General features: G+C 42.3%; 1 protein-coding gene across 3 annotated transcripts in view; it reads left to right on the plus strand.

Moving 5' to 3' along the window:
* Window positions 1-23575, plus strand: part of olah (oleoyl-ACP hydrolase) — a 77465-nt gene extending 53890 nt beyond the window's left edge. For 2 of the 3 annotated variants that reach the window (XM_069914310.1, XM_069914309.1), the window contains 5 exons: window positions 2255-2354; window positions 7083-7252; window positions 8202-8284; window positions 9765-9892; window positions 23450-23575. In XM_069914310.1, coding sequence (XP_069770411.1) covers window positions 2255-2354; window positions 7083-7252; window positions 8202-8284; window positions 9765-9892; window positions 23450-23491 — 523 coding nt within the window. In that variant the 3' untranslated portion in view covers window positions 23492-23575. Of the gene's footprint in view, window positions 1-2254; window positions 2355-7082; window positions 7253-8201; window positions 8285-9764; window positions 10154-23449 lie in introns of those variants that run through there. The other variant, XM_069914311.1, reaches the window with a different exon arrangement.
* The last annotated feature ends 2532 nt before the right edge of the window (window positions 23576-26107 follow it).

The raw sequence follows: 26107 nt of genomic DNA on the forward strand, positions 1-26107 counted from the left end.
CTCCTTCAAATTGTCAGCTCTCTGTTCTTTATACCTCTTGTACACCTCCCTTTTTCTCCTAACCAAATTTCCAATATTCCTCGAAAACCAAGCCTCCCTATGACTTCCAGCCTTTCCTTTGATCCTCACTGTGACATAGCTACTCTGTACCCACAAAATTTCTTTTTTGAATATCCTCCATTTCTCATTTACACCCTCACCTGAAAATATCCTGTCCCACTCAATACTCCCCAAATCCCTTCTTATTCCTTCGAAATTTGCTCTTCTCCAATCCAGAACCTCAACTTTAGGCTCCTCCTTGCTCCTCCCTAAAACTACCTTAAAACTAACAGAATTATGATCACTAGACCCAATTGGATCTCCAACATTAATGTCTGATACCTGACCTAGCTCGTTCCCTAACAGGAGATCCAGTATTACACTGTCCCGAGTCGGTTCTTTTACTAATTGATTCAGAAAACAATCTTGAACACATTTAGCCCATCCAGCCCTCTAACTGTATGGGTAGCCCAATCAATGTGAGGAAAGTTAAAATCTCCCATGATCACTACCTTATGATTCTCACACATATACGTTATCTCTCTACTCATTTGTTCCTCTAGTTGAAATTGCTTCCTTAAGTCACTTTTTTTTCTAGCTAACTAGCTCTAAGATGGCAAAAAAAAGCAATAAACGAATCCGTTTTAGAAACAATTAAATCAGGGGATGTAGGCGAGCAGGAGGAACCAGATAGAAAGAAGATGGGGAGGATATGTTGGGAGGTAGATGAGGTAGAACAGGAGAAGGAAGGGAAAAAGAAAGGCAGGTGCAGAAAGGAAATAAAGGGTGAAACAAAGAACATAAGAAGAATGGAAATATTCAGAACAGTCATGATTATTCCCTAAAACTTGGTTTAATGCTTTTTAAAAAGGAAAATCAGAGAATATGAGACAATTTGTCAACTCAGTGCTTATATTTGATAGTAATGTGCTTTATATTGCATTAATTTGAAACAAAAATAGACAGCTGGAAATTCTGAGTAGTTGAGATAACAGGGCCTTTTTCTTTACCTAACTCTCCCTTAAACATAGCAGAAGTTAATCCGTATTTGATCTTTTTTGTTAGTTTCAAGAAGAAAACTGGTATATTGTGGGGGTGGTAAGAGTAGGGGGAATTAAGTGAGAGGAAGATGGGAGTTTGAGCAGGGAGTTGGGGGATAGAATGGAGAAGCGTTAATAGCTTTTTTTTATCAGAACATGATTTTGAATTTAAACTTGTAGTAGTTGACCCAACAGTAAACACTGTAACATGGGTGTCCAGAAAATACTGACTGCCAAATACAAGTAAATATTCCAAATGAGTTGCAATACAACTCAAGGAAGTGGGAGCAGGAGTTATTAGGTCCTCTAGCCTGCCCTGCCATTTTATGCAGTCATGACTGATCTGTGTTGGCCTCAACTCCTGCACCATTTCTTCATACTCCATTCTTTGACCTATCAAATATTTATCTACCTCCACTTTAATTACTTCTAATAATCCAGCTTCCACCATCCACTGGGGCAGAGAATTCCAGAGACACTTCACCTTGACAAGATGACATTTCTATATGCCTTAGTTTTAAAAGACCAGTCCTTTATTTTGTAGTTTTAACCCTCATTTGAACACTCCCACTAGTGAATACATCCCAGCATCTATCCCCCTTAGGATCTTATGTTTGAATGAGGTCACTCCTCATTCTTCTAAACTCTGGAGAATACTGGCCAAGCTATTTAGTCTCTTTTGATAGCACAGGAAATACCCAGCAAATCTTTTCACACTTCCAATATTATATATTTTTTAATTAAGGGGACTAAAATTGTAAACAGTCTTCCAGATGAGGCCTCATCAACACCCTGTACAATTGCAACAAAAATCTCCCTATTTTAAATGTCAACCCCTTTGCCATGAAGGCCAAAACACATTTGCCTTGACTAATTCATTCATGTACTGTAATACTTTCTGTACTTAATTCATTTTCAGTTTCTCTCCATTTCAATCATCTGCCTTTTGATTTTTCTTTCCAATCTGGGTGACCTCGCACTTCTCCACATCAAATTCTGTTTTCCACTCTTTTGCCCCTGTTGTTTGAAATCAAATATTCTGATGTGCTTTGAGATCATATATTGTTGATGTATTTATAATGGATAATAACGTGGTAGTGTTTTACTGTGTGCATTTTTGACTTAACATCGAGGTTAAAGCTCCAATAACTTAAACGAAGTATTTTTCTCTACAGTTTTGGGGCATACCTCAGTTTTGCCACAGCAGAGTACATTAAAAGAACTCACAGTATGGAGCCTGTCCACCTTTTTGTATCTGGTGCTTCAGCGCCACATGTAAGTAAAACAACTTGAAAGTATTTATCCTTTCTTTATCAACATGTACATTTTTTATTTGTTAGTCTATGAGTAATCAAGTTTCTGAGACTAGTTTGGTGAAAGAGCAACTTGGTCTGCAGTAATTCTGTAGACCTGGAACCATGACAATAGGCATCTTCCTTATTCTCTGCGCTCCTGACGAAGGCAGGGTGTGGTACCCATCTATTTCAATCAGGCCCCAATCATGCCAGTGCCTAAGAAGAGTATGGTAACCTGCCTAAATGACTGCCAACCAGTGATGAACTGCTTTGAGAGGCTGTTGCTGAAGTATATCAGCTCCTGACAGAGTGGTGACATCAATCCGTTCCGATTTTCCTATCGTCACAACAGGTCTATGGCAGATACCACATCCCTAGCTCTATACAAAGCCCAGGAACACCTGGACAGCAAAGTCGCATACATCAAGATGCTCTTTACCAACTACAGTTTGGCAATCAACACAATCATCCCCTCAAAACTGATCAGCAAATACCAAGAACTGGGCCTCTAAACCATTATGTAATGGATCCTGGATTTTTTTTCACATCCACACTACAATCAGTGAGGACTGGTAAGAACATCTCCCATCCAACCTCTTTCAGTACTGGAGCATCACAGGGCTGCGTTCTTAGCCCCCTGCTCTATTCACTTTACACCTGTGACTGTGTGGCCTGGTATGACAAAAACACCATCTACAAATTTGCTGATAACGCGTCAGTGGGTTGTATAAAAAGGGGTGATGTGTCAGCATACAACAGGGAGATTGAAAACCTGGCTGATTGGTGTACTATCAACAACCTCGCACTTAATGTTACCAAAACCAAGGATATGGTTGTGGACTTTAGGAAGAGAAAACCAGAGATGTACGATCTAGTGAACATTGGGGAGTCAGAGGTGGAGAGGGTGAGCAAATTTAAATTCCAATGCGTTACCATTTCTGAGGATCTTTTCTGGACCCAACTTCAAATGTCATTATGAAAAAAATTATGCTAGCACCACTACTTCCTCAGGAGTTTGCTAGGTTTGGTATAACATCAAAAGCCTTGGCAAACTTCCACAACTGTGTGTGGAAAGTGCGCTGATTGGCTGTATTGTGGCCTGGGATGGGGACACCATAGCTCGGAGCAGAAAGCCTTGCAAAAGGTAGTGGACGCAACCCAGTACATCACAGTTAAAACTCTCTCCACCATTGAGAAAAACTACCGTTGGAGAGCAGCAGCAATCATCAAAGGTTCAGACCACCCAGGAAGTGCTTGGATCTTGATGCTGCCATCAGAAGAGGTACAAGTGCCATAAGATTCGTAGCACCAGGTTCAGGAACAGTTGCTAACCCTGCACCATCAAACTCCTAAACAACAAACTCAGAGACTCATTTCAGTATTCTTACTTTGCACATTATTTCTTATAGAATATTTACATTGTGTTGCACAGTGCACTTACACTTCTTTCTTTGCTTACATTTCTTTTGTATACATAGCCTTTCTCGAGTAGTTTTTTGCACTAGCGATAAGTAGAAATTCTGGTTGTGATGTCATGCAACACTTAATTGTCCATCTGGGCACTCTCCAACTGGATGACATTAACATAGACTTATTCACTTTCTACGAGTCTACTCTTCATTCTCCCTTCCTCCTCCTACCAGTCGTACTGTCCTCCTCCCTTCCCACCATTTTGTCATTCCTTAATGAAGAACTCAAGGCCAAAACATTGTATTTTGTATATCAAGATATTGAAAGAGTAAAGCAAGAGCAAAACAAAATCAAATGATACTGCTTCTGAGAGCTGTCTTGTTCAGTTATGCAAAATGTATGCATAGTTTTAAAAGCTCAGCAACTACCAATTAAATTTGGATGAAGGATGAGGCAGCATTAACATATCCCATTGCTCAAACAGTACTCTTAACTCTAGAGTGGCCTTAATATATATTGCTCCCTGAATGTTTCTGCTAATTTCCTTATTTTGAGAGCACCAATAGATTTTGCTAGTAGTTTGATGTAACTTCCGTATTAGATGTTGTGAATATTAAACATTTACTTAAATATGCTCATCATCAGGGAAGACCATGGTTACAAAAAGGCAAGGACCATTCTATTTTATCAGTTTAAATGAATGAAGTTTATTGTCATACACACAAGTACAATAGAAAAATGCAATGAAAGTCTTCTGAGGTTCTGCTGCTGTTTCTTGGAACTTTTCAGTTTAATTGTGCAATGTTAAAATTATATATGAAGTGAAAACACAGATTTAGAAATTGTATGTGTAATTTATTTTGCCTTGCACTGGGACCAATACACATCCATTCAGCCATCATCTTTAAATGCCAGCACAATTGAATTGAGATCACTTTGCTGCTTCTTCTTACTTCTTCGGTTTGGCTTCGCGGACGAAGATTTATGGAGGGATAATGTCCACGTCAGCTCCAGGCTCATTTGTGACTGACAAGTCCGATGCGGGACAGGCAGGCACGGTTGCAACGGTTGCAAGGGAAAATTGGTGGGTTGGGGTTGGGTGTTGGGTTTTTCCTCCTTTGTCTTTTGTCAGTGAGGTGGGCTCTGCGGTCTTCTTCAAAGGAGGTTGCTGCCCGCCGAACTGTGAGGCGCCAAGATGCACGGTTGGAGGCGCTATCAGCCCACTGGCGGTGGTCAATGTGGCAGGCACCAAGAGATTTCTTTAAGCAGTCCTTGTACCTCTGGTGCACCTCTGTCTCGGTGGCCAGTGGAGAGCTCGCCATATAACACGATCTTGGGAAGGCGATGGTCCTCCATTCTGGAGACATGACCCACCCAGCGCAGTTGGGTCTTCAACAGCATGGATTCGACGCTTGTGGACTCTGCCAGCTTGAGTACTTCGATGTTGGTGATGAAGTCATTCCAATGAATGTTGAGGATGGAGCAGAGACAGCGCTGATGAAAGCATTCTAGGAGCCATAGGTGATGCCGGTAGAGGACCCATGATTCGGAGCCGAACAGGAGCGTGGGTATGACAACGGCTCTGTACACGCTGATCTTTGTGTGTTTCTTCAGTTGATTGTTTTTCCAGACTCTTGTGTAGTCTTCCAAAGGTGCTATTTGCCTTGGCAAGTCTGTTGTCTATCTCGTTGTCGATCCTTGCATCCGATGAAATGGTGCAGCCGAGATAGGTAAACTGGTTGACCGTTTTGAGTTTTGTGTGCCCGATGGAGATGTGGGGGGGCTGGTAGTCATGGTGGGGAGCTGGCTGATGGAGGACCTCAGTTTTCTTCAGGCTGACTTCCAGGCCAAACATTTTGGCAGTTTCCGCAAAACAGGACGTCAAGCGCTGAAGAGCTGGCTCTGAATGGGCAACTAAAACGGAATCGTCTGCAAAGAGTAGTTCACGGACAAGTTGCTCTTGTGTCTTGGTGTGAGCTTGCAGGCGCCTCAGATTGAATAGACTGCCATCCATGCGGTACCGGATGTAAACACCGTCTTCATTGTTGAGGTCTTTCATAGCTTGTTTCAGCATCATGCTGAAGAAGATAGTAAAGAGGGTTGGTGCGAAGACGCAGCCTTGCTTCACACTATTGTCAATGGAGAAGGGTTTGGAGAGCTCATTGCTGTATCTGACCCGACCTTGTTGGTTTTCATGCAGTTGGATAACCATGTTGAGGAACTTGGGGGGGCATCCGAGGTGCTCTAGTATTTGCCAAAGCCCTTTCCTGCTCACAGTGTCAAAGGCTTTGGTGAGGTCAACAAAGGTGATGTAGAGTCCTTTGTTTTGTTCTCTGCACTTTTCTTGGAGCTGTCTGAGGGCAAAGACCATGTCAGTAGTTCCTCTGTTTGCGCGAAAGCCACACTGTGATTCTGGGAGGACATTTTCGGCGACACTAGGTATTAGTCTATTAAGGAGAATCCTAGCGAAGATTTTGCCTGCAATGGAGAGCAGCGTGATTCCCCTGTAGTTTGAGCAGTCTGATTTCTCATCTTTGTTTTTATACAGGGTGATGATGATGGCATCACGAAGGTCCTGAGGCAGCTTTCCTTGGTCCCAGCAGAACATGAAAAACTCATGCAGTTTGGTATGCAGAGCTTTACCACCAGCCTTCCAGACCTCTGGGGGGATTCCATCCATACCTGCTGCTTCGCCACTTTTCAGTTGTTCAATTGCCTTATATGTCTCTTCCCGGGTGAGGACCTCATCCAGCTCTAGACTCAAGGGTTGCTGAGGGAGCTGGAGCAGGGCGGATTCTTGGACTGAGCGGTTGGCACTGAAAAGGGATTGGAAATGTTCTGACCATCGATTGAGGATGGAGATCTTGTCGCTGAGGAGGACCGCCGTCTGAGCTGCGCAGAGGGCTTTGGACTTGGGGTGAGGGGCCGTACACCGCCTTTAGTGTCTCATAAAAACCCCTGAAGTCGCCAATGTCGGCGCTAAGCTGGGTTCGTTTGGCAAGACTAGTCCACCACTCATTTTGGATCTCCCGGAGTTTGTGCTGAAGATGGCTGCATGCGAGACGGAAGGCTAGAAGAGTCCTAAGTGTACATTTGTGCCATGTCAGTGATGTTGCCTGTGAAAATACAAGAGAACTGTCCATAATTTAATTTGATTTTCCAGTGTTGATTCCTCATCTTCATGACAATTAGAGGTGCAAAACAAATGAATTTAAAAAGATTTGTCTGGGTTCATTAGGGTATTTTAAAATATAGTTTAACTGTTTAAAGTGACACTGAATAACTATGTTTCCTTTAGTCTGCAGCTCGATTCCCTATCCAAAAGAAGTCAGACCTCCCAGATGATGAATTCTTGAAATGGATGACATCTATCGGTGGTACCCCATCTGAGATTCTTACAAATAAAGACATTCTGCAATTCTTTGTTCCAGTTTTAAAAGCAGATCTTAGACTTGTGGAATTAATTAGGTAATTAGATAATATATAGCAGTAATATAATCGGGAAAAATAAGAATGATACGTCAAGTTTATATTTTTTATTTTACAACATAATTTAAGAGCAAATGATTATTTTTGCTATGGTCACAAGCTTCACTGTCACAACAGTGTGAAATGTCTGGTGCACATAAAACAATGTAGTTGGCACACAAAACAATATAGTTAGATGAAACGCTTCTCATCTTCATTGGCAACTTTTCAGTCAGGCAATTTTTAATTGTAAGCGTTACAACCTTCCTCAGCAATAAACATTAATGTTAGAATGGAAGAAAATGTCAAATAATATCGATTGGATCATCTTGGTAGTCTTGTGTGTCATTGGTTTAGTACAGAATGTATGAAATGCTGGTGCAATTCTGGGCATCTGCTGAGTTAAGGAGATCTGAACATTGAGGTGGCAATGTGGGTTCCAGTCTCAATCCCTCCCAGAAACCCTTAAACCATGGAATATTAGTCTTTGTTACATATGGGCTGCTGGCCACTGTCATTGTGCCAGGTGCATCTTGGGAAAGATGTTTAGCATATTTTAAAAAGCAGTATTGATTATTACAGCCTTTATAATGATCTGCAATAATCTTGTTATTTTCCAAAAAGAATAGCATGTTTCAGATCTGTTATTTCAGATCATGAAATAAGCAATTTTGTTCCTTCACAGACGTTAGAAAGAAAGCCATAGCTGATTTTCTTATCATCTTCCAGTTCATATTAAAATTGCAGCTGTTGGCCTCTATCTTATTTTATAAGTAGGACTACCTGAGGTGAGAATTTGTCTGAGGATTGCTTAGATGAAGGCTTGTGTCTACCTCTGCAAAGTAGGATTTAATTACCAAGTTGTTAAAAATGAGTATAGCTTGCAATAAAATGGAAGTTGCTGTATATGAGGTGGATGAATTATATTTGAACTCTACTTGTATTACAGATATGAAAAGCCACACATGAAGCTCTTCTCCTGTGCCATCAGCAGCTTTGATGGCAAAGAGGATGTACCACATGACCTTGAAGGTGAAACTCTTGCTTTAATTTTCAGGAAATTGCATAAATCCACAATTGTAGAAACATCTTTTTGTTTGCTTCATCCTTGCATCAAGTTGAGCTGGATTGTCTTGGATCCAGCTAGCTGCCCTTGTACGCTACATGTGATCCTAGCTTGCTCATGTTTGTCTTTTCTCAGTATAATCATCCCATCCCCACCTCTCCTTCAATTTAACTCTCACAGGCAGGCGTGGATCCACTGCTTGCCAACTAACTTAATTTGATTCATTAATGATTTTATTTTTTATATTTGTTACGAGCCCAGAGGACCTGTAAACCCATCAGCAATAGATATGCTCCACAACAGAGGGTTACTTAAACAAAAGTTGCTTTTAATTATCTTTGAACATGAAAATAGAATCATACTTTAACCTATCTCTATTGACTTACTTAACCTCCTAATTCTAAGCGCGTGTGTGTTAGTTGCAGGCAATCCTTGCACTGTGCACAGAAGTTAATAATAAAGTACACCAGGCTTTGATGCTTAACAGGTAAATGGTTACCACTCAGAAGGGTTCTTGTTGGTTTTCAGATAGAGAGTTTTTCTTGTTTCAGGTCACCACAGAGTTCCTTCCTGTTTCTCCTATTCCAAGGGAAGCACTGGACAGCCAGTCCTCTCCTTTGACCAGGCCGTCTTCCAAAGCTTGCCAGCTTGTCCCTCTGGAACCGATGTCGGTCTCTCCTCTCTTTCTCTCTCTCCCTCCTCTCAGAGCAGAGCCTGTTTTTTCTCCTCTCTGCCTGCCAAAATCACATGACCTTCCAGACAGTAAATGCTCTTTTCCAAACAAAGCTGCTACTGCCTGTCCTTACATTTGTTGCCCTTTTGCAAACAACACTCCATCATGAGTCTGAGCACTCTTGCAAAAGCTCCTGCAAAAATTGTTTTAAAGTGTTTGTGTGTGTCCTGCTCTAACAAACCTTTCCCAATTTATATCCCAAACACCTCTCTATACTCTGTCACATACTATTTGTATATCAATCCTTTCCTGAAGAGTTAGAAATAAAGATCTCTTATATAATTGGAAGGTTGAAAGGATGCAAGTGAGACTGAACAACCATGTTAGGCATTGGCTCACCTCTAAGTGAAAACACTGGAGTTCACTTGAAACCCAGGATACCCAATTAACTCCTACGCTTTGGAAGGTGGGAGAAAACTGAAGCACCCAGGGAATTCCCATGCAGGTCATGGGGAGAATATGCAACTCCTTACAGATCTCGCCAGATTCGAACTGTAATTGCCCCTTTCCTTCCATCCTATCAGAACCCAATCATTCCAAGTGATTAAATTGACAGTTTCAGAATCAAACATGCAGAGTAGAATGTTTTTTCCCTGAAGAATATTTTGGCAAGTGCTTGTTTTTTAAAAATAAGTTGCCAATTACTGTTTAGTGCATGTAAATGAAATATATTTTGTGAGGGATTAAAATTGTATTTTGTTCAAACCTTACAGCTTGGAAAGACTTAACATCTGCGGAATTCACCATCCAAAAGCTTCCTGGAGGCCATTTTTACCTGAAGAAGCCAGAAAATGAAATGTTTTTAATCAGCTATATCACAAAGCATTTAGAAAATGCAGAGGTAGACTACCTTTAACAATCAGAGTGTTGTGTTTTGTTTTGGCTGCAGTAATCTGCCAACCATTGGATTATCTAAGATTGTACGGTTATTCATTATAACTTGAATGCCCTATTAATGTTAAAATCTTTCTTCATAATTTTGAAAGATGATTCTTCAACATTGTAACAAATGGAATGCATTTTGAAATATGAAACTTTTTAACAATGTAAGCAGCTCAGCATATTTAACCAAACATCACATAAAGATCACATTGGCAATTTATTTTATATAGTAATAAGCTTAACAAAGATTTATTTTTGCTACTGTGTTCATCCTGTTCCATGGCAAAATGTTATGTACATCAGGAGTGGTATTGATATACCAGTGGGGGGGGGGGGGGGGGGGGGGGCGGCGGGGGAAATCTTAACTTTTGCGCTTTTAACACAAACTGAGCTTTTTGAGTTGCAACTCAAGAATTCTACCAGACAAGCTTTAAAAACCTTCTTTGCTGTTCACAATGCCTCCAATCTTAGTGTCATCTACAAATTTGCTGATTACATTATCATCAAGATCATTGATATAGGTGACTAACAACAATGGTTCCAGCACTGAACCCTGAAGCACACCACTAATCACAGGGCTCCAGTTTGAGAAGCAATCATCCACCACTATTTTTTGACTTCTGTCCAGCCATTGTCGAATCCATTTCACTACTTCACCACAAATATTTAATGTCTGAACCTTCCTGATTTACCTCCCATGTCGGACCTTGGCAAAGGCTTTACTAAAGTCCATGTAAACAACATCCGCAGTCTTTCCTTCATCAACTTTCCTGGTAACCTCCTCAGAAAGCTCTATAAGATTGGTTAAACATAACCGGTTTCTGGTTATCCAAATAATTGTACAACCGATCTCTTAGAACTCCTTCCAATAATTTACCTAATACTGATGTAAATTTTAGGCTCATTAGCCTATAATTTCCAGGGTTACTTTTGGAGTTTGTTTTAAACCACAGAACAATGTGAGGATGAGGTTATCCTCCGGCACCACACCCATAGCTAAAGACCTTTTAAATATTTCTGCCAGTGTAATTTCTACACTAGCCTCCATCAAGATCCAAGGGAATATCTTGTCAGGCCCTGGGGATTTATCCACCCTTATTTGCTTTAATCTGTATAGGTTCCATGACCTCATTGCTTGTTTTCCAAACTTCCCATGACTCTGTTCCCTTTTCCTGAGTGAATACTGATGGAAAAAAAAACATTCAGGATCTCCCTCATCTCTTTTGGCTCTATTTAAAGCCTACCACTCTGATCTTCAAAGGAACCAATTTTGTCCCTTGCTATTCTTTTGCTCATAATATACCTGTCAAAACCCTTAAGATTTTCTTTCACTTTGTAGACAAAGCAACCTCATGTCTTCTTTTAGTCTTCCTGATTTATTTTTGAATATTTTTGATTTTCATAGACTCACAAAATTCAACAAACTTTTCAATCTTTCCAACATTCATATGTATATAGAGTCTGTATTTAGTAATTAGTAAAAATACTGAGGAGGAGGAATTCCTTGTATGTTTACGGGACGGTTATCTAGACCAATATGTCGAGGAACCAACTCGGGAGCAGGCCATTTTAGATTGGGTATTATGCAATGATAAGGGGCTAATCATCAATCTTGTTGTACGAGGCCCTTTGGGTAGGAGCGATCACAATATGATCGAATTCTCACTCGACATGGAGAGTGATGAAATTAAAACCGAGACTAAGGTCCTGAATTTAAATAAAGGGAATTATGATGGTATGAGACGGGAGTTGAGTAAGATTGATTGGGTGGTGTTTATGGGGGAGTTGACTGTGGATAGACAATGGAAAGCATTCACAGATCTAATGGAGAAATTGCAAAAATCGTTTATACCGGTTTGGCATTAAAATAAACCAAAAAAGGTGACTCAACTGTGGATAACAAGGGAAATTAGCGACAACATTGGGTCCAAAGAGAGAGCATATCAATTGGCCAAAAAAAGTACCTCAACCGAAGACTGGGAGCAGTTCAAGATGCACCAAAGGAGGACAAAGGGATTAATCAAGAGAGCAAAAATAAATTACGAAAGTAAACTTGCGGCAAATATAAAAACTGACTCCAAAAGCTTTTATAAATATGTCAAGAGGAAAAGATTGGTGAAATCCAGAGAAGGTCCTTTGCAGTTGGAATCAGGGGAATATATAATGGGGAATAAGGAAATGGCAGACCAATTAAATTCTTACTTTAGTTCTGTTTTTACAAGAGAGGATACAAATAACCTCCCAAGGATGTTGGGAAACATAGAGACTAATGCAAGGGAGGAACTGAAAGAAATCAGTATCTCTAAGGACATGGTCAGATAAATCCCAAGGGCCTGATAATCTACATCCTAGGGTACTTAAGGAAGTGGCCATTCAGATAGCAGATGCTTTAAGAATTATTTTCCAGAACTCGATAGACTCAGGATCAGTACCCATGGATTGGAGGGTAGCTAATGTTACCCCACTATTTAAAAAGGGGGGTAGAGAAAAAGCGGGGAATTATAGGCCGGTGAGCCTTACATCAGTAGTGTGCAAAATGATGGAATCCATTATTAAGGATGTAATAGCGGAGCATATGACTAGCAGAGAAGGGATCGGACGGAGTCAACATGGATTTACAAAAGGTAAATCGTGCTTGACAAATCTATTGGAATTCTTTGAGATGGTGACAGGTAAAATAGATGGGGGAGAGCCAGTGGATGTGGTGTACCTGGACTTCCAAAAGGCCTTCGATAAGGTCCCGCATAAACGACTGGCTTCCAAAATCAAGGCTCATGGGATTGGGGGAAAAGTATTGATGTGGATTGAGAACTGGCTGGCAGGTAGAAGACAGAGAGTTGGGATAAATGGCTTGTTTTCTGAGTGGCAGGCAGTGACCAGTGGGGTGCCACAGGGATCTGTTCTTGGGAAGATAGAAAGGGACCTGCAGAAATGGAGAGACTTACCGATTACTTTGGTGGGAAGGGCTAACTGCGTCAAAATGAAAGTGATGACAAGACTGCAGTACCTTTTTCAATCGCTGCCTATTCTGTTACCTAAAAACTTCTTTAAGCTACTAAACAATCATATTAGACAGTACCTATGGAATAAGAAGGTACCAAGAATAGCATTGGAAAAAGTGACATGGGACTATGGGCTGGGAGGACTTAGACTTCCAGATTTAAAAAATACTACTTAGCTTCACAGGCTAGATTTCTCGCAGCCTTCAATGAAGGACTCACCCCCCCCACCCACACACAGATTCAGGTGGGAATGTACTCAATGGAGGAGAAGGAAGCAAAGGATTTTTATCTATAAATGGATTGTCAAATAATTTAAAAAATACAGATACTCCCATACTAATACAAAGGATCAGAACATGGCAAGAAATTAATGAATGTATAGGAAAATAAGTAGGGCTATCAATAAAAGCACCACTGTGTAAAAATGTGTTATTGTCTATGAACATAGGCAATAGAATATGAATTCATGGTATGACAAAGGAATAAGATATATTAAAGACTGCTACACAGAAGGAACTTTTATGTCCTTCAAACAATTAAAACACATATATAGAGTGGCCAATGGGACCACCTTCTATTTTATCCAGCTTAGATTGTTCTTAAGAGAAAGATGGGGAATACATCCAAATTTATAACAAAAATGTACTGTGTTCTCCAGAGCGAAAGTGCAAAATCAGGATTACAGAGGTTAAGAGAAAGATGGGACTTAAATGTGATGATTTCAGAAAGAAGTTGATCAGAATGATTAAGGACAGCATGACATCAATTATAAATGCAAGATATGGATTGGTTCAGTGTTTTTTTTTACACCAATTATATCTTACCCTGTAGCATACGCACTACAACGAGTGTAGAAGGAAAACCCACATAAGTGGAGACAAAGTTGAAGACTGATTTATTGCACTGGCAGCTCTGCTCATATGGGCTAGAGCACCAACCTCAGGTTGGCCAGCATTCCCACCAGAGTTCCCCATCTTCCTGCCATGCGGACATCACCTGGGACAAGGCCGGTGTCACCCCCAGGTTTGTGTGGTCACTGCACTCGTTGGCCATTTTACTGGTTTGCGTCTCCATGTGAGGGCCACTACATGACCCCCCCCCCACCATAAATGGTGATCAGGCCATTATCCATAGCCTTCGGTGGTCTGCCCCACATCGGGGGGTGCGGAGTGGAGACTGGCACATTACAGTCCAGATATGCCTGTTTCAGGCAGTTGACAGTAAAGGTTTCCTCCTTACCACTGATGTTTAGGACAAAGGTAGAACTATTGTCTCTAATATCCGTGTAGGGCCCCAAGTAGGGTCGTTGTAATGGTGGTCTATGTCCGCCCCTCCTCATGAACACGTACTGGCAAGTATTTAGGTCTTTTGGGATGCTATGTTTGGGCTGGGCATGTGGTGGGGTTGCTATGGGACCAAGGACCCCAGTTTCCACCGCATGTTTGTCGTGGGGTCTTCTGGGCATTTATCGGGGGCCAGGAACTCCCTGGGTATGATTAAAAGCATCCCATAGATCATGTCTGCTGCCAAGGTATTGAAGTCCTCCTTCAGCGTGGTATGGATTTTCAGCAGGACCCAAGGCAGTTTGTCCACCCTGTTGAGACCCTTGAGCCAGGCCATCAAGGTTGCCTTGAGGTGCCTGTGGAAGTGCTTCACCAACCCGTTGGCTTGTGGGTGATACGCTGTGGTATGGTGGAGCTGCACCTCCATAAAGTTAGCCAGTGCCGCCCAGAGATGAATTGTGCCCCCCGTCCAAGGTGAGGTGCTCTGGCACCCTAAATTGGGACACCATGTGTCAACGAGTGCCCTGGCACAAGTTTCTGTGGTGGCATCAGCCAGCGGGACCACCTCCAGCCACCTCGTGGAGCGGTACATCTTGGTTTCTCGCCCCACAGGAAACTGGTAATGGTCCCCACAAAGTCAATGTGCACATGGCTGAACCTGGGCTGCACCAGCTGAAAAGTCAGTGTGGGCGCTCTGGTGTGAACCTGCACTTTGAAAAGCTGACAGCTCGTGCAGGCCTCGGCCCACTGGCTGACCAGTTTACAGAGACCATGCCAGACAAATCTGTGGGCCACCATTTTGACCATGGCATGGATGGTGGGGTGTGCCAGAATACAGAAGACGCTGACAGGAGGGGGGACCAGCTGGAAGATGTGACCGGCACACCAGAGAAAGTCGGGGAAATGGCACGGAGTGAAGAAGAGACATCAAGAAAAAGGGAAAGAGAAGAAAAGGAGGAAGACAAAGAACTACATGAGAAAACAGAAGGTAAAGGAGATAAGCAGCTTATAGATTAAGATTATTTTAACGATCAGATGAGGACATTAAAAGAGATGCTAACGTCTGAATTTAACACAATTTTAAAAATGGAAAAGGCAGAAGACAATGCAGAAAATGGAACTGGCAATACTAGAGAAAGGAAAAAGAGTGGACAAAGTGGAAGAAAAAGAGGCAGATGTGGAGATGGAGATGTATGAACTAAGAGAAAAGATGAAAGAGAGAAAGAAATTAAAGAGACGTAGGATTTGTTAATTCAAAAAATTGATGAACTGGAGAATTATAGTAGACGTAATAATATAAAAATAGCGGGCATGAAAGAAGGCGAAGAAGGGACAGATATGAAGGGATTTATAAAAAGATGGATGCCACAGGTGTTGGAAGCAGAAGAACTTCAAGAGGAAATAGAAATCGAAAGAGCCCACAGAGTGTTGATACCAAAGCCGCAACCAAATTAAAAAATCGCACTCCATATTAGTAAAGTTATTAAGATACACAACAAGGGAAGAAATATTGGAGCGGGCAAAGAATAAAGTGAAGGAAAATAAACAGCCACTGGAATACAAGAAACAAAATATAGTTTTCTAGCTTTGAACTGTTAAAGAAGCGGAAGGAGTTCAATTCGGTAAAAGCGGAATTGTGGAAAAAAGGTGCTACGAAATCCAGTGGTACTTAAAGTATTCATCCCTGGGGAGCAGAACAAACTGTTTACAGATGCAAAAGAAGCCGATTGTCTTGCAGAATGATTGCCGGACAGAAAACGAGATGAGAAGTATTAAGAAGGACTGCCAAAACAATGTATAGAAATAAGTTAAGGAGCTTTGTTATAAATATAGAAAATGTATAGTGTTTTTCTGGTGGGGGAGCTGGAGAAGGGGGAAGATCTGACACTGCAACATCAGTTGATGCTTGGGGTTATTATTGCAACCCAAGTGGAAAGGTGGGGGGGGGGGGGTGTTGTGGTTGTCTGGCAAAGAGCCAGACAATACAGAGGGGTGTGAATGGAATTTTGGTTAGGAGCTTATTTTGTGTTAGTTTTTGTTGGGGTTTCTGGGGTATTTTGTTTTCTAGTCATGTTGCCATGATGAGCAACAATAATTTAAAGAGCAACACCAGGAAAAGGGGGATGGAGAGGTTGAGGAGGCAAGAGAGAATTGAAAACAGAGGTATGAGATGGGTACACTGAATTATATGACTTTAAACATTAAAGGAATACACAACCAAATTAAAAGAGGGGACACTACTCAAAAAGGAGAGAATAGGTATAGCATTTGTGCAAGAAACTCACCTAACCAAGAAAGAGCATAAATTGAAGAGAGACTGGGTAGGTCATGTAGTGGCATCATCATATAGCTCAAAAGTCAGAGGACTCGCTATACTAGTTAACAAGAATCTACCAATTAGCATAAAGGAAGTAGCAACAGACCTAGCGGGCAGATATGTAATGATGAAGTGCCAGATAGACTCAGAATTTTGGAATTCGCTAAATATTTATGCACCTAACGAAGAAGATCAGAAATTTATGCAGGATAGAGGGGAACAGGTTTATGTTGTATATTTGGATTTCCAGAAAGCATTTGATAAGGTGCCGCACAAGAGACTTATCAGTAAGTTACAGGAAAGTGGAGTCCGGGGAAGTATATTGGCATGGATTGAAAATTGGTTGTCTGACAGGAGGCAGAGAGTCGGGATAAGTGGGAGTCTTTCAGGTTGGCAGAGAGTGGTAAGTGGGGTGCCGCAGGTGTCGGTGCTAGGCCCACAACTGTTCATCATTTACATTGATAAGTTGGAGGAGGGGACAAAGTGTGGTGGAGCCAAGTTTGCAGATGACACCAAATTGAGTGTCAAGCTTCGGGGGAGTAGATTTAGGACAGAGATGAGGAAAAATAGTTTTTCCCAGAGAGTAGTGAATGTTTGGAATTCTCTATCCAGGGAAGTGGTTGAGGTGGCTTCATTAAACATATTTAAAATTCGGTTAGATAAATTGTTACTTGATAGAGGGGATATGGGGAGAAGGCAGGTAGGTGGAGTTAGGTCATAAATTAGATCAGCCATAATCTTATTGAATGGTGGAGTAGGCTCGATGGGCCATTTTTGGCCTACTCCTTTTCCTACTTCCTATGTTCCTATGACATTTTCCTAAGGAAAGCAGATACACAGGGAAATATCTTGATGGGGGGTGGGATTTTAACTTCAACCTATACCCAGTGATAGATAAAACTGGGAAGACAATGGACAAAATGAATAAAGTAACCAAATTCACATTAAAATCAATGCAGGACATGAAATTAATTGATATATGGAGGAAACAGCATCCAAGAGAGAGAGTACTCATATTACTCGAACAGACATAGGACCTATTCAAGGATAGGTATGTTTCTGTTGTCAGTGCAGGCCAAAGGGAGAGTTAGAAAGACTGAATACAAAGCAAAACTATTATCTGACCACTCACCCTTGTTATTAACAATAGAGTTAGAGGATGTCCCACTGAAAACATACATGTTATATAGAGAATTTAGGTTAAAATGACTTAAGTTAAAATGTGATGATTAATCATAAACAGGGAAGCCAGAACGGACAGGGAGCTTACTAGCAGCCAAGGACAAAAGGGTCTGCTGAATATGTTTTTTTAAAACCTATCTTTTCATGGTCATAGTGAGAGACATGCAGGAGACAAAAGATTGATAAGAAGGGTGAGAAACAGAATTTAGTGTATGTAGAGTTCACAGCGTACGTAACGAACGTGATAATTAAAAATGCAGTTATACTTAGAATGCTTTTGCAATACTAACCAATTAAAACAGTATTAATAAGAAGGGGAAGGGCAAACAATAAGGGTATAAAAATCAATGCACTGTATGTATCGGGGCTTAACTGGTGAGAAACCAGTTGAGTCCAACTCTGCAGACTTGTAAATAAAGCTTGTCGTGTCATCAGTTTTAAAGAGACTCATGTGTGAGAAGTTTTATTTCTGACAAATGGGGGCTCGTCCGGGATCTACACTCCGGCCGTGAGGGGAGGCGAGAAGAGGGACATCGGAGGCGGTGCACCCCGCTGAGTTCAGCGGCTCCTAGTCCCTTGCTCGTCGCTTCGGGCGGCTTGAGCGAGTGGTATCCGGACAAGGTGACACGACAAGACGGAGAGGAGAAGGGTGACGGTTCAATCCCCGGGAAGACACCGGTAAGTGACGACTTACGATTGTGGTGTGGGGATTGGGTAACAGGTGTAACGGGATACACCTGTTTGGATAAAAAACCTAACGTAATAGATCAGGTATAGATCTTTTGTCGTGGCGTGAGGACCCTGTCGTGGGACTCTAGGATAGACCCCAGGGAAACCTCGGCGGTAACCGAAGGAGGGACAGCACCTCCGACGAAGTGCCGAGAAGAGAGGGGTCAACCCCAGGGAAACCTCAGCGGTAACCGAAGGAGGGACAGTACCTCCGACGAGGCGTCTGAGAAGAAGGGAGTAGGGTCCAGAACGAGAGGGTCCTCAGCAACGATAAACAGATCTAGGTGGGAAAATGGGAGGATCAAAATCTAAGGGCTCATCTGAAAATTCAGGACAATTCCTGGGAGTTCCCCTTGACAGCCCTTTGGGGAGAATGTTTGAAAATTGGGATAGTAAAAGATATCGAGACAAAAACAAGAAAAAGATGGTCCAATATTGTCTCCTTTGGTCGAAACAACCTATTAAAGGTTCCTCGGTCTGGTGGCCGAAATTTGGATCTGATGAGGATTGGGTTAGACAAGCATTAAACATATATGTAAATTCGAGACCAAAGGTGAATCAAGAAGAGTCAGCATATGCATTTTGTTGGGTTCCCTGGCCAGGATCCTTAACAAAATGTTTTAAATTGAGGGTAGCGGGAGAAAAGAAATGGGAACCTCTGGACAACCTTCCCCCTCCTTATATTCCCCCGGTGCCTACTGCGCCCGAGGAAAGCTTATTACCGGAGGGGAAAGGTGATGAATCTGATTGCCCCGAAAGGGGCCGGGAAAAAAAGGATGAATTAAGGGAGTCGGACCCTAAACTTCCACCGGTAAACCGACCCTGGACAAGATCCCAGACTGGTCCAGGACCATCAAAATTTTCAATAAGCCTAAATCCCCTGAGGGAAGTTCCTATGGGAGGACCGGGAGGGGCAACGGGATATGTGAATGTTCCCCTAACTAGTACAGAGGTGCGGGGATTTAAGAACGAAATGAAAAAGTTATTAGAAGATCCTATAGGACTGGCTGAACAGCTTGACCAATTCCTGGGACCAAACACATATACGTGGGAAGAGATGCAGGCAATAATGGGAACATTATTCTCACCCCAGGAGAGGCAGATGATTCGACGGGCTGCCCTCCTCATGTGGGAATATGAACAACCTGGGGACCCCAGACCCCATGAACAAAAATATCCCTTAAATGAACCCAGGTGGGACAAACGAACACCCGAGGGATTGGCAAGTATGAGACAATATAGAGAGTGGACAATTAAAGGGATACGAGAGGCTGTGCCAAAGGGTCACAATTTCACCAAGGCATTTGGGAACCACCAGGGGAAAGACGAGTCCCCTACTGATTTTTTGGAGAGGGTGAGAAAGAATGTCCAACAGTATGCGGGCGTGGACCCTAGTACACCAATGGGTGAACAGCTTATTCGAATTGAATTTGTTTCCAAATCATGGCAGGACATTAGAAAGAAACTAGAAAAGGAGGAGGACTGGAGCGAAAAACCCCTAAGTGACCTGTTAAAAAAGGCGCAAAAAGTATATGTGCAGAGAGAAGAAGATCAAAAGAGGGCGACAAAGGTTATGGTACAGACTATCCGACAGATGAATGCTGAATCCAGAGGGGAAAGAAAACAAAACCTTCCTCTAAACAATCCAAGATATCCAAGAGAGGGAAGACCCCGGAGGTTCGTTAAGTGCTATTACCGCAATGAGGAAGGACACTTTAAGAGGGAATGCCCCCGATACAAGAGGGAATTGCGTGCCCTCGAACTTATGGAAGAAGATTAGGGGTGTCAGGGGTTCCAAATGTTAGGGACCAAATATAAGAGGGAACCCCTGGTAAAACTAAAAATTGGTCCCAAGGGAGAAGAGGTGGTGTTTATGGTGGACACAGGAGCGGAACGAAGTAGTGTAATAACTGTGCCAATCGGAACTGAGCCTGTAAAAAGTAATTTGACAATTTCTGGGATAGAAGGGGCTCCCAGAATGGTATCAATAATTCCCCAAGTAACAGTGAAACTGGAAGAAAGAGAAGGGGTACAAGACCTCTTGTTATTACCGTCGGCTGGATTTAACCTCCTAGGAAGGGACTTACAGGCTCTCCTAGGTTTGGGTGCTCTCCCTGTGGACGGAGAAGTGCGAGTCCACCTCTGCGCTTTAAAGGAAGAGGATGAACGGCAGATTGACGAGAGAGTCTGGTATAAGGAGGGAAATCGAGGAGGTCTGGACATCCCACCTTTACATGTCACATTAATACCAGGTCATCAGCCGGTAAGGAAACGTCAGTATCCTATTTCTTTGGAAGGGAGAAAAGGGCTACAGCCGGTAATTGAGACTTTAATACGAGACGGACTATTAGAAGAATGCATGTCACCTTATAACACCCCTATACTCCCAGTGAAAAAGTCAGATGGATCCTATCGCCTAGTTCAGGATCTAAGAAGTTTGAATGCTATTGTTCAGACCCGCCACCCAGTGGTGCCTAATCCCTATACTATTATGAGTCGGATTCCCCCAGACCATGAGTGGTTTAGTGTTATCGACTTGAAGGATGCCTTCTGGACGTGTCCATTAGAAGAGGAAAGTAGAGATATGTTTGCGTTTGAATGGGAAAATCCATGGACAGGTAGACGGAGACAGTTTCGGTGGACTGTATTGCCCCAAGGGTTCACTGAATCTCCAAACCTGTTTGGACAAATGCTAGAACAAATCCTGGTGGACTATCCACAATCTGATGATTCCCAACTAATGCAGTATGTGGACGATTTACTATTATCAGGACCCAAGGAACAAGAAATGAGGGGAGATACAATTAGACTCTTGAATTATCTGGGGAAAAAGGGTCTACGGGTGTCCAGGAACAAGTTACAGTTTGTTGAGAGAACTGTGATATATCTGGGACACCAGATAAGTAAAGGACAGAAACGGATTACCCCTGAACGGATTGCGGGAATCACTAGAATGCCGTTACCCCGTAATAAGAAGGAAATAAGACAATTCCTGGGACTCTTAGGTTACTGTAGGTTATGGATAGAGGACTACTCAGCTTTGGTGAAGTTTATGTATGAAAAACTGACAAATGAAAATGAATATCCATTGAAATGGACCCAGGAGGAGGAGGGATGGTTCGAGGACTTGAAGCATCGCCTGACACGAGCCCCAGTACTCACTCTGCCCTCTTTAAAACAGCCCTTCCAGCTATTTGTCACTCATAACCAAGGAACAGCTGTGGGAGTTTTAACACAGGAAAAAGGCGGTCAGCGACACCCAGTGGCTTTCCTTTCCAAAATGATGGACCCAGTGTCTCGCGGATGGCCGACGTGTATCCAGGGAGTAGCGGCTGCTGCTCTGTTGGTAGAGGAAGCACATAAACTTACTTTTGGAGGAAAGATGACTGTGTACACCTCCCATTCTGTGAGTGTTTTATTAACACAAACTGCCCATTGATGGCTGACTGATTCTCGCATATTAAAGTATGAAACCATTTTAATGGTCGGAGAAGATCTACAGTTTGCAAAGATTAATAGCTGCAACCCAGCTCAGTTTTTATACGGCAGTGAAACAGAGAGAGAGGTGGAGCACGACTGTGTCGAGTTGACAGATCTTCAGACCAAGACCCAAGAAGACCTTTGCGATACTCCGCTGGGAGAAGGATATGAATTCTACATTGACGGCTCCGCCAGATGTGTTGACGGAATGAGAAGAAGTGGATATGCTATAATAGAAGGAAATACTTGGAAAGTAGTAGAATCCACGAGACTACCCGGAAGATGGTCAGCACAATCCTGTGAACTATATGCCTTGCAGAGAGCCCTCAGAATACTGGCAAAGAAAATTGGAACGATTTACACAGATTCCAAATACGCATACGGGGTAGTGCATACCTTTGGTAAGATCTGGAAGGAGCGTGGTCTAATTACATCAAGAGGAAAGGAATTGGCACACGAACAGATGATTACCCTGACTTTAGAAGCCTTGACATTACCCCAGGAAATAGCAGTGGTCTACATACCAAGCCATCAGAGGGGAGATACCCCGACAGCAATTGGAAACAGACTGGCTGATGAAGAAGCCAAAAGGGCAGCCATGCAACAAGAAGTCCGTTTGCTGACCTTAATCCCAATAAGGCAAGGCATAAAAAAGGCTCCCATTTTCACTACTAAGGAAGAAAAGGACATGGCTCAGCTGGGCGCAAGCCAGTTGCCTGATGGAACATGGAAGACACCAGATGGAAGAATGGTTCTAAATAAAGAAATAACTCGCAATATTTTAAAACACCTGCATCATCAGAGCCACTGGGGCACCCAAGCCTTATGTGACACAGTGCTTCGAGAATATGTGTGTAAGGGAATCTACACCTTGGCCCAACAGGAGGTGCAGAATTGTCACCTATGCACAAAAATTAATAAGAAGGTAATGAGGACAGGGACCATGGGAGGTCAACCATTAGCCATACGCCCTTTTCAACGTATCCAGATCGACTTCACAGAGTTACCTCAAGTCCAAAGATGGAAATATCTGTTGGTGATAATAGATCACTTTACCCGATGGGTGGAAGCCTTCCCAACAGTAAATACTACAGCCTCTACAGTAGCTCGCCTCCTCCTAGAGCAGATAATCCCCAGATATGGTATAATGGATTCTATAGACTCAGACAGGGGTCCACATTTTTCTTCAAAAATCCAACAATTGATTTGTAATGCATTACAGGTCTCTTGGAAATTACATACCCCTTGGCATCCACAAAGCTCAGGGAGGGTTGAACGTATGAATGGAACCCTAAAAATGCAATTGACAAAATTAATGGTGGAAACTAAAATGCCTTGGATAAAGTGTCTGCCCCTGGCTTTATTGAGAATTCGTACTGCCCCACGAAAAGATGTAGGGTTGTCCCCTTATGAAATGATGTTTGGGCTTCCCTTCTGGAGTACAGTTGAGGGGTGTCCCACCTTGGGGGAAGGGGATATATTTGTTAGGAACTATTTACAGGCACTGTCACGCTCTCTTGCAGATTTACGAAAGAGAGGACTATTGGCACAAACACCACCTTTAGACTTTTCTTTACACAAAGTGGAACCAGGAGACTGGATTCTCATCAAGACCTGGAAAACTGAAAAACTCCAGCCCCAGTGGGAAGGTCCATACCAAGTTCTCTTAACTACAGAGGCTGCAGCACGAACAAGAGAGAAGGGGTGGACGCACGCATCCAGATTTAAGGGACCTGTAGAGGCGCCTCAGGACCCTGATACGAACTCAGATTGGACTTGTGTTCCTGGAGAAAAACCTCTTACCTTACGATTTCGCAGAAAGACTTGATTCACAATGTTATTGTTATGTTCTTTGATTTTTCTTAGTTTGCCTATGTCTTTATCAGGTGTGAAATGTAAGAAATGCAGAGACACAGTGGTCCTGTTTCAGGACCACATTTGGGGAAGAAAGGAAGGTAATTTCATTTCCCATACCTCAGTTCCTGAGAAATGCTGGGCAGAAAATACCACCCAACATCCATATACCCCTTGTGTGGAAAAAGAAGGAAATAATATGGGTCATTATATACAGATTCCTAATACCACTCCTTTCCCACTTAACGGTTGGAAGGGTGACTCAGGCCCACCATGCCCTGATGGACTCTGGTTTTGCATACACCAGCGTACTGTTCCAATGAAAAGTTCCACTCCACACTCGAAAATGCCTGTCCCTTTAAGACAGCCGGACTTAGTTCGAGTCCATCCAAATAACCATGTAAGTTTCGGTAATGCAGTTGGGGGAGATAACCTTTTTGTAGATCTTGCAACTAAAATTGCAGGAACTTTTAATGTAACCAATTGTTGGGTCTGCGGGGGTCCACGGATGTCAGAGCAATGGCCTTGGTGGGGGGAGCCCCTCAATTCATTGACCATGATTTCACGAATTTGGACAACTAACCGAACGAGATCAAGAGAAACTTGGTCTCTCTCTAACGTCCCTTCTGGTTTTTATTGTCTCTCACGAGCCGGCAAATACCCAGTAGGAGAAAGTCCCTGCAAAGCTGTATGGATTCGCATTTCGCCTGGTATTTTCACTTGGTTTCCTAAACCCCTGACTTGGTTCTTATCCACTGTTTTTAAAACTAATTGCCTACCCCTGTCTAATAGCAGTATTCAGTTTTGGAATTGTACCACTTCCACCATCACAGGACCATACCAATCAAACCCCGTTCTTAAAAGAGTTTGGGAAAGGGGGTATGGAGTATCCCCAAATGGATTATTCTGGGTATGTGGTAATAAAGCTAATACTCGTCTTCCCTCACAGTGGAGTGGAACTTGTTTCCTAGGAATAATCCGCCCAGAATTTTTCCTCCTACCCCACGATCACGGTCATAAATTAGGCGTGAAGGTTTTTGATACATTACACCGTCAGCCCCGCTCTGCCACGGTACATTTGGGACAATGGGGAGATGATTGGCCTCCAGAACGCATAATTCAATATTATGGTCCCGCTACATGGGCTCAAGATGGATCCTGGGGTTATCGTACTCCTATTTATATGTTAAATCGCATTATTCGCTTGCAAGCAGTCCTTGAAATTGTTACAAATCAAACAGCTCTAGCCCTGCAATTACTTTCATCCCAGCAAGGTCAAATGCGCTCTGCTATATATCAAAACCGTCTGGCCCTAGACTATCTCCTAGCCACGGAAGGAGGTGTATGTGGAAAGCTTAATTTGACTAACTGCTGCTTACAGATTGATGATAATGGCCAAGCCATTCGAAAAATCGCTGATAATATTCGTACTTTGTCCCATGTACCGGTTCAAACCTGGCATCCTTTTGCACAATTAAATTGGATGGACAAATGGTTTGGGGGAACCTGGTGGCGTACCTTCTTATGGGTCATCGGAGGTATTTTATTCCTCCTACTTATTTTGCCCTGTATTATTCCCTGTCTATGCAGCCTGGTGATTTCCATGGTCCAACAGGCTATGCAACCAGGGGGACTGGGAGACCCTGTAAGACTTTTACTTCAGCATGAGATTAATGTATCATAAAACGTTTCTCTTCCCCAGGTTAAAATCCACATTCATATCTATATATATATTCAACACATTTTAAAGAGAGAAAGGGATGGATTGTTATATAGAGAATTTAGGTTAAAATGACTTAAGTTAAAATGTGATGATTAATCATAAACAGGGAAGCCAGAACAGACAGGGAGCTTACTTGCAGCCAAGGACAAAAGGGTCTGCTGAATATGTTTTTTTTAAACCTATCTTTTCATGGTCATAGTGAGAGACATGCAGGAGACAAAAGATTGATAAGAAGGGTGAGAAACAGAATTTAGTGTATGTAGAGTTCACAGCGTACGTAACGAACGTGATAATTAAAAATGCAGTTATACTTAGAATGCTTTTGCAATACTAACCAATTAAAACAGTATTAATAAGAAGGGGAAGGGCAAACAATAAGGGTATAAAAATCAATGCACTGTATGTATCGGGGCTTAACTGGTGAGAAACCAGTTGAGTCCAACTCTGCAAACTTGTAAATAAAGCTTGTCGTGTCATCAGTTTTAAAGAGACTCATGTGTGAGAAGTTTTATTTCTGACAATACAGATGAAGGTTAAACCCTATGCTGTTAAAAAGGCAGGATTTTAGGGAATATATTGAATGCCAAATTAAAACATTTTGAGA

The sequence above is a fragment of the Narcine bancroftii genome, chromosome 1 (assembly GCF_036971445.1).
Source record: "Narcine bancroftii isolate sNarBan1 chromosome 1, sNarBan1.hap1, whole genome shotgun sequence".
In the NCBI taxonomy this organism is placed as follows: Eukaryota; Metazoa; Chordata; class Chondrichthyes; order Torpediniformes; family Narcinidae; genus Narcine; species Narcine bancroftii.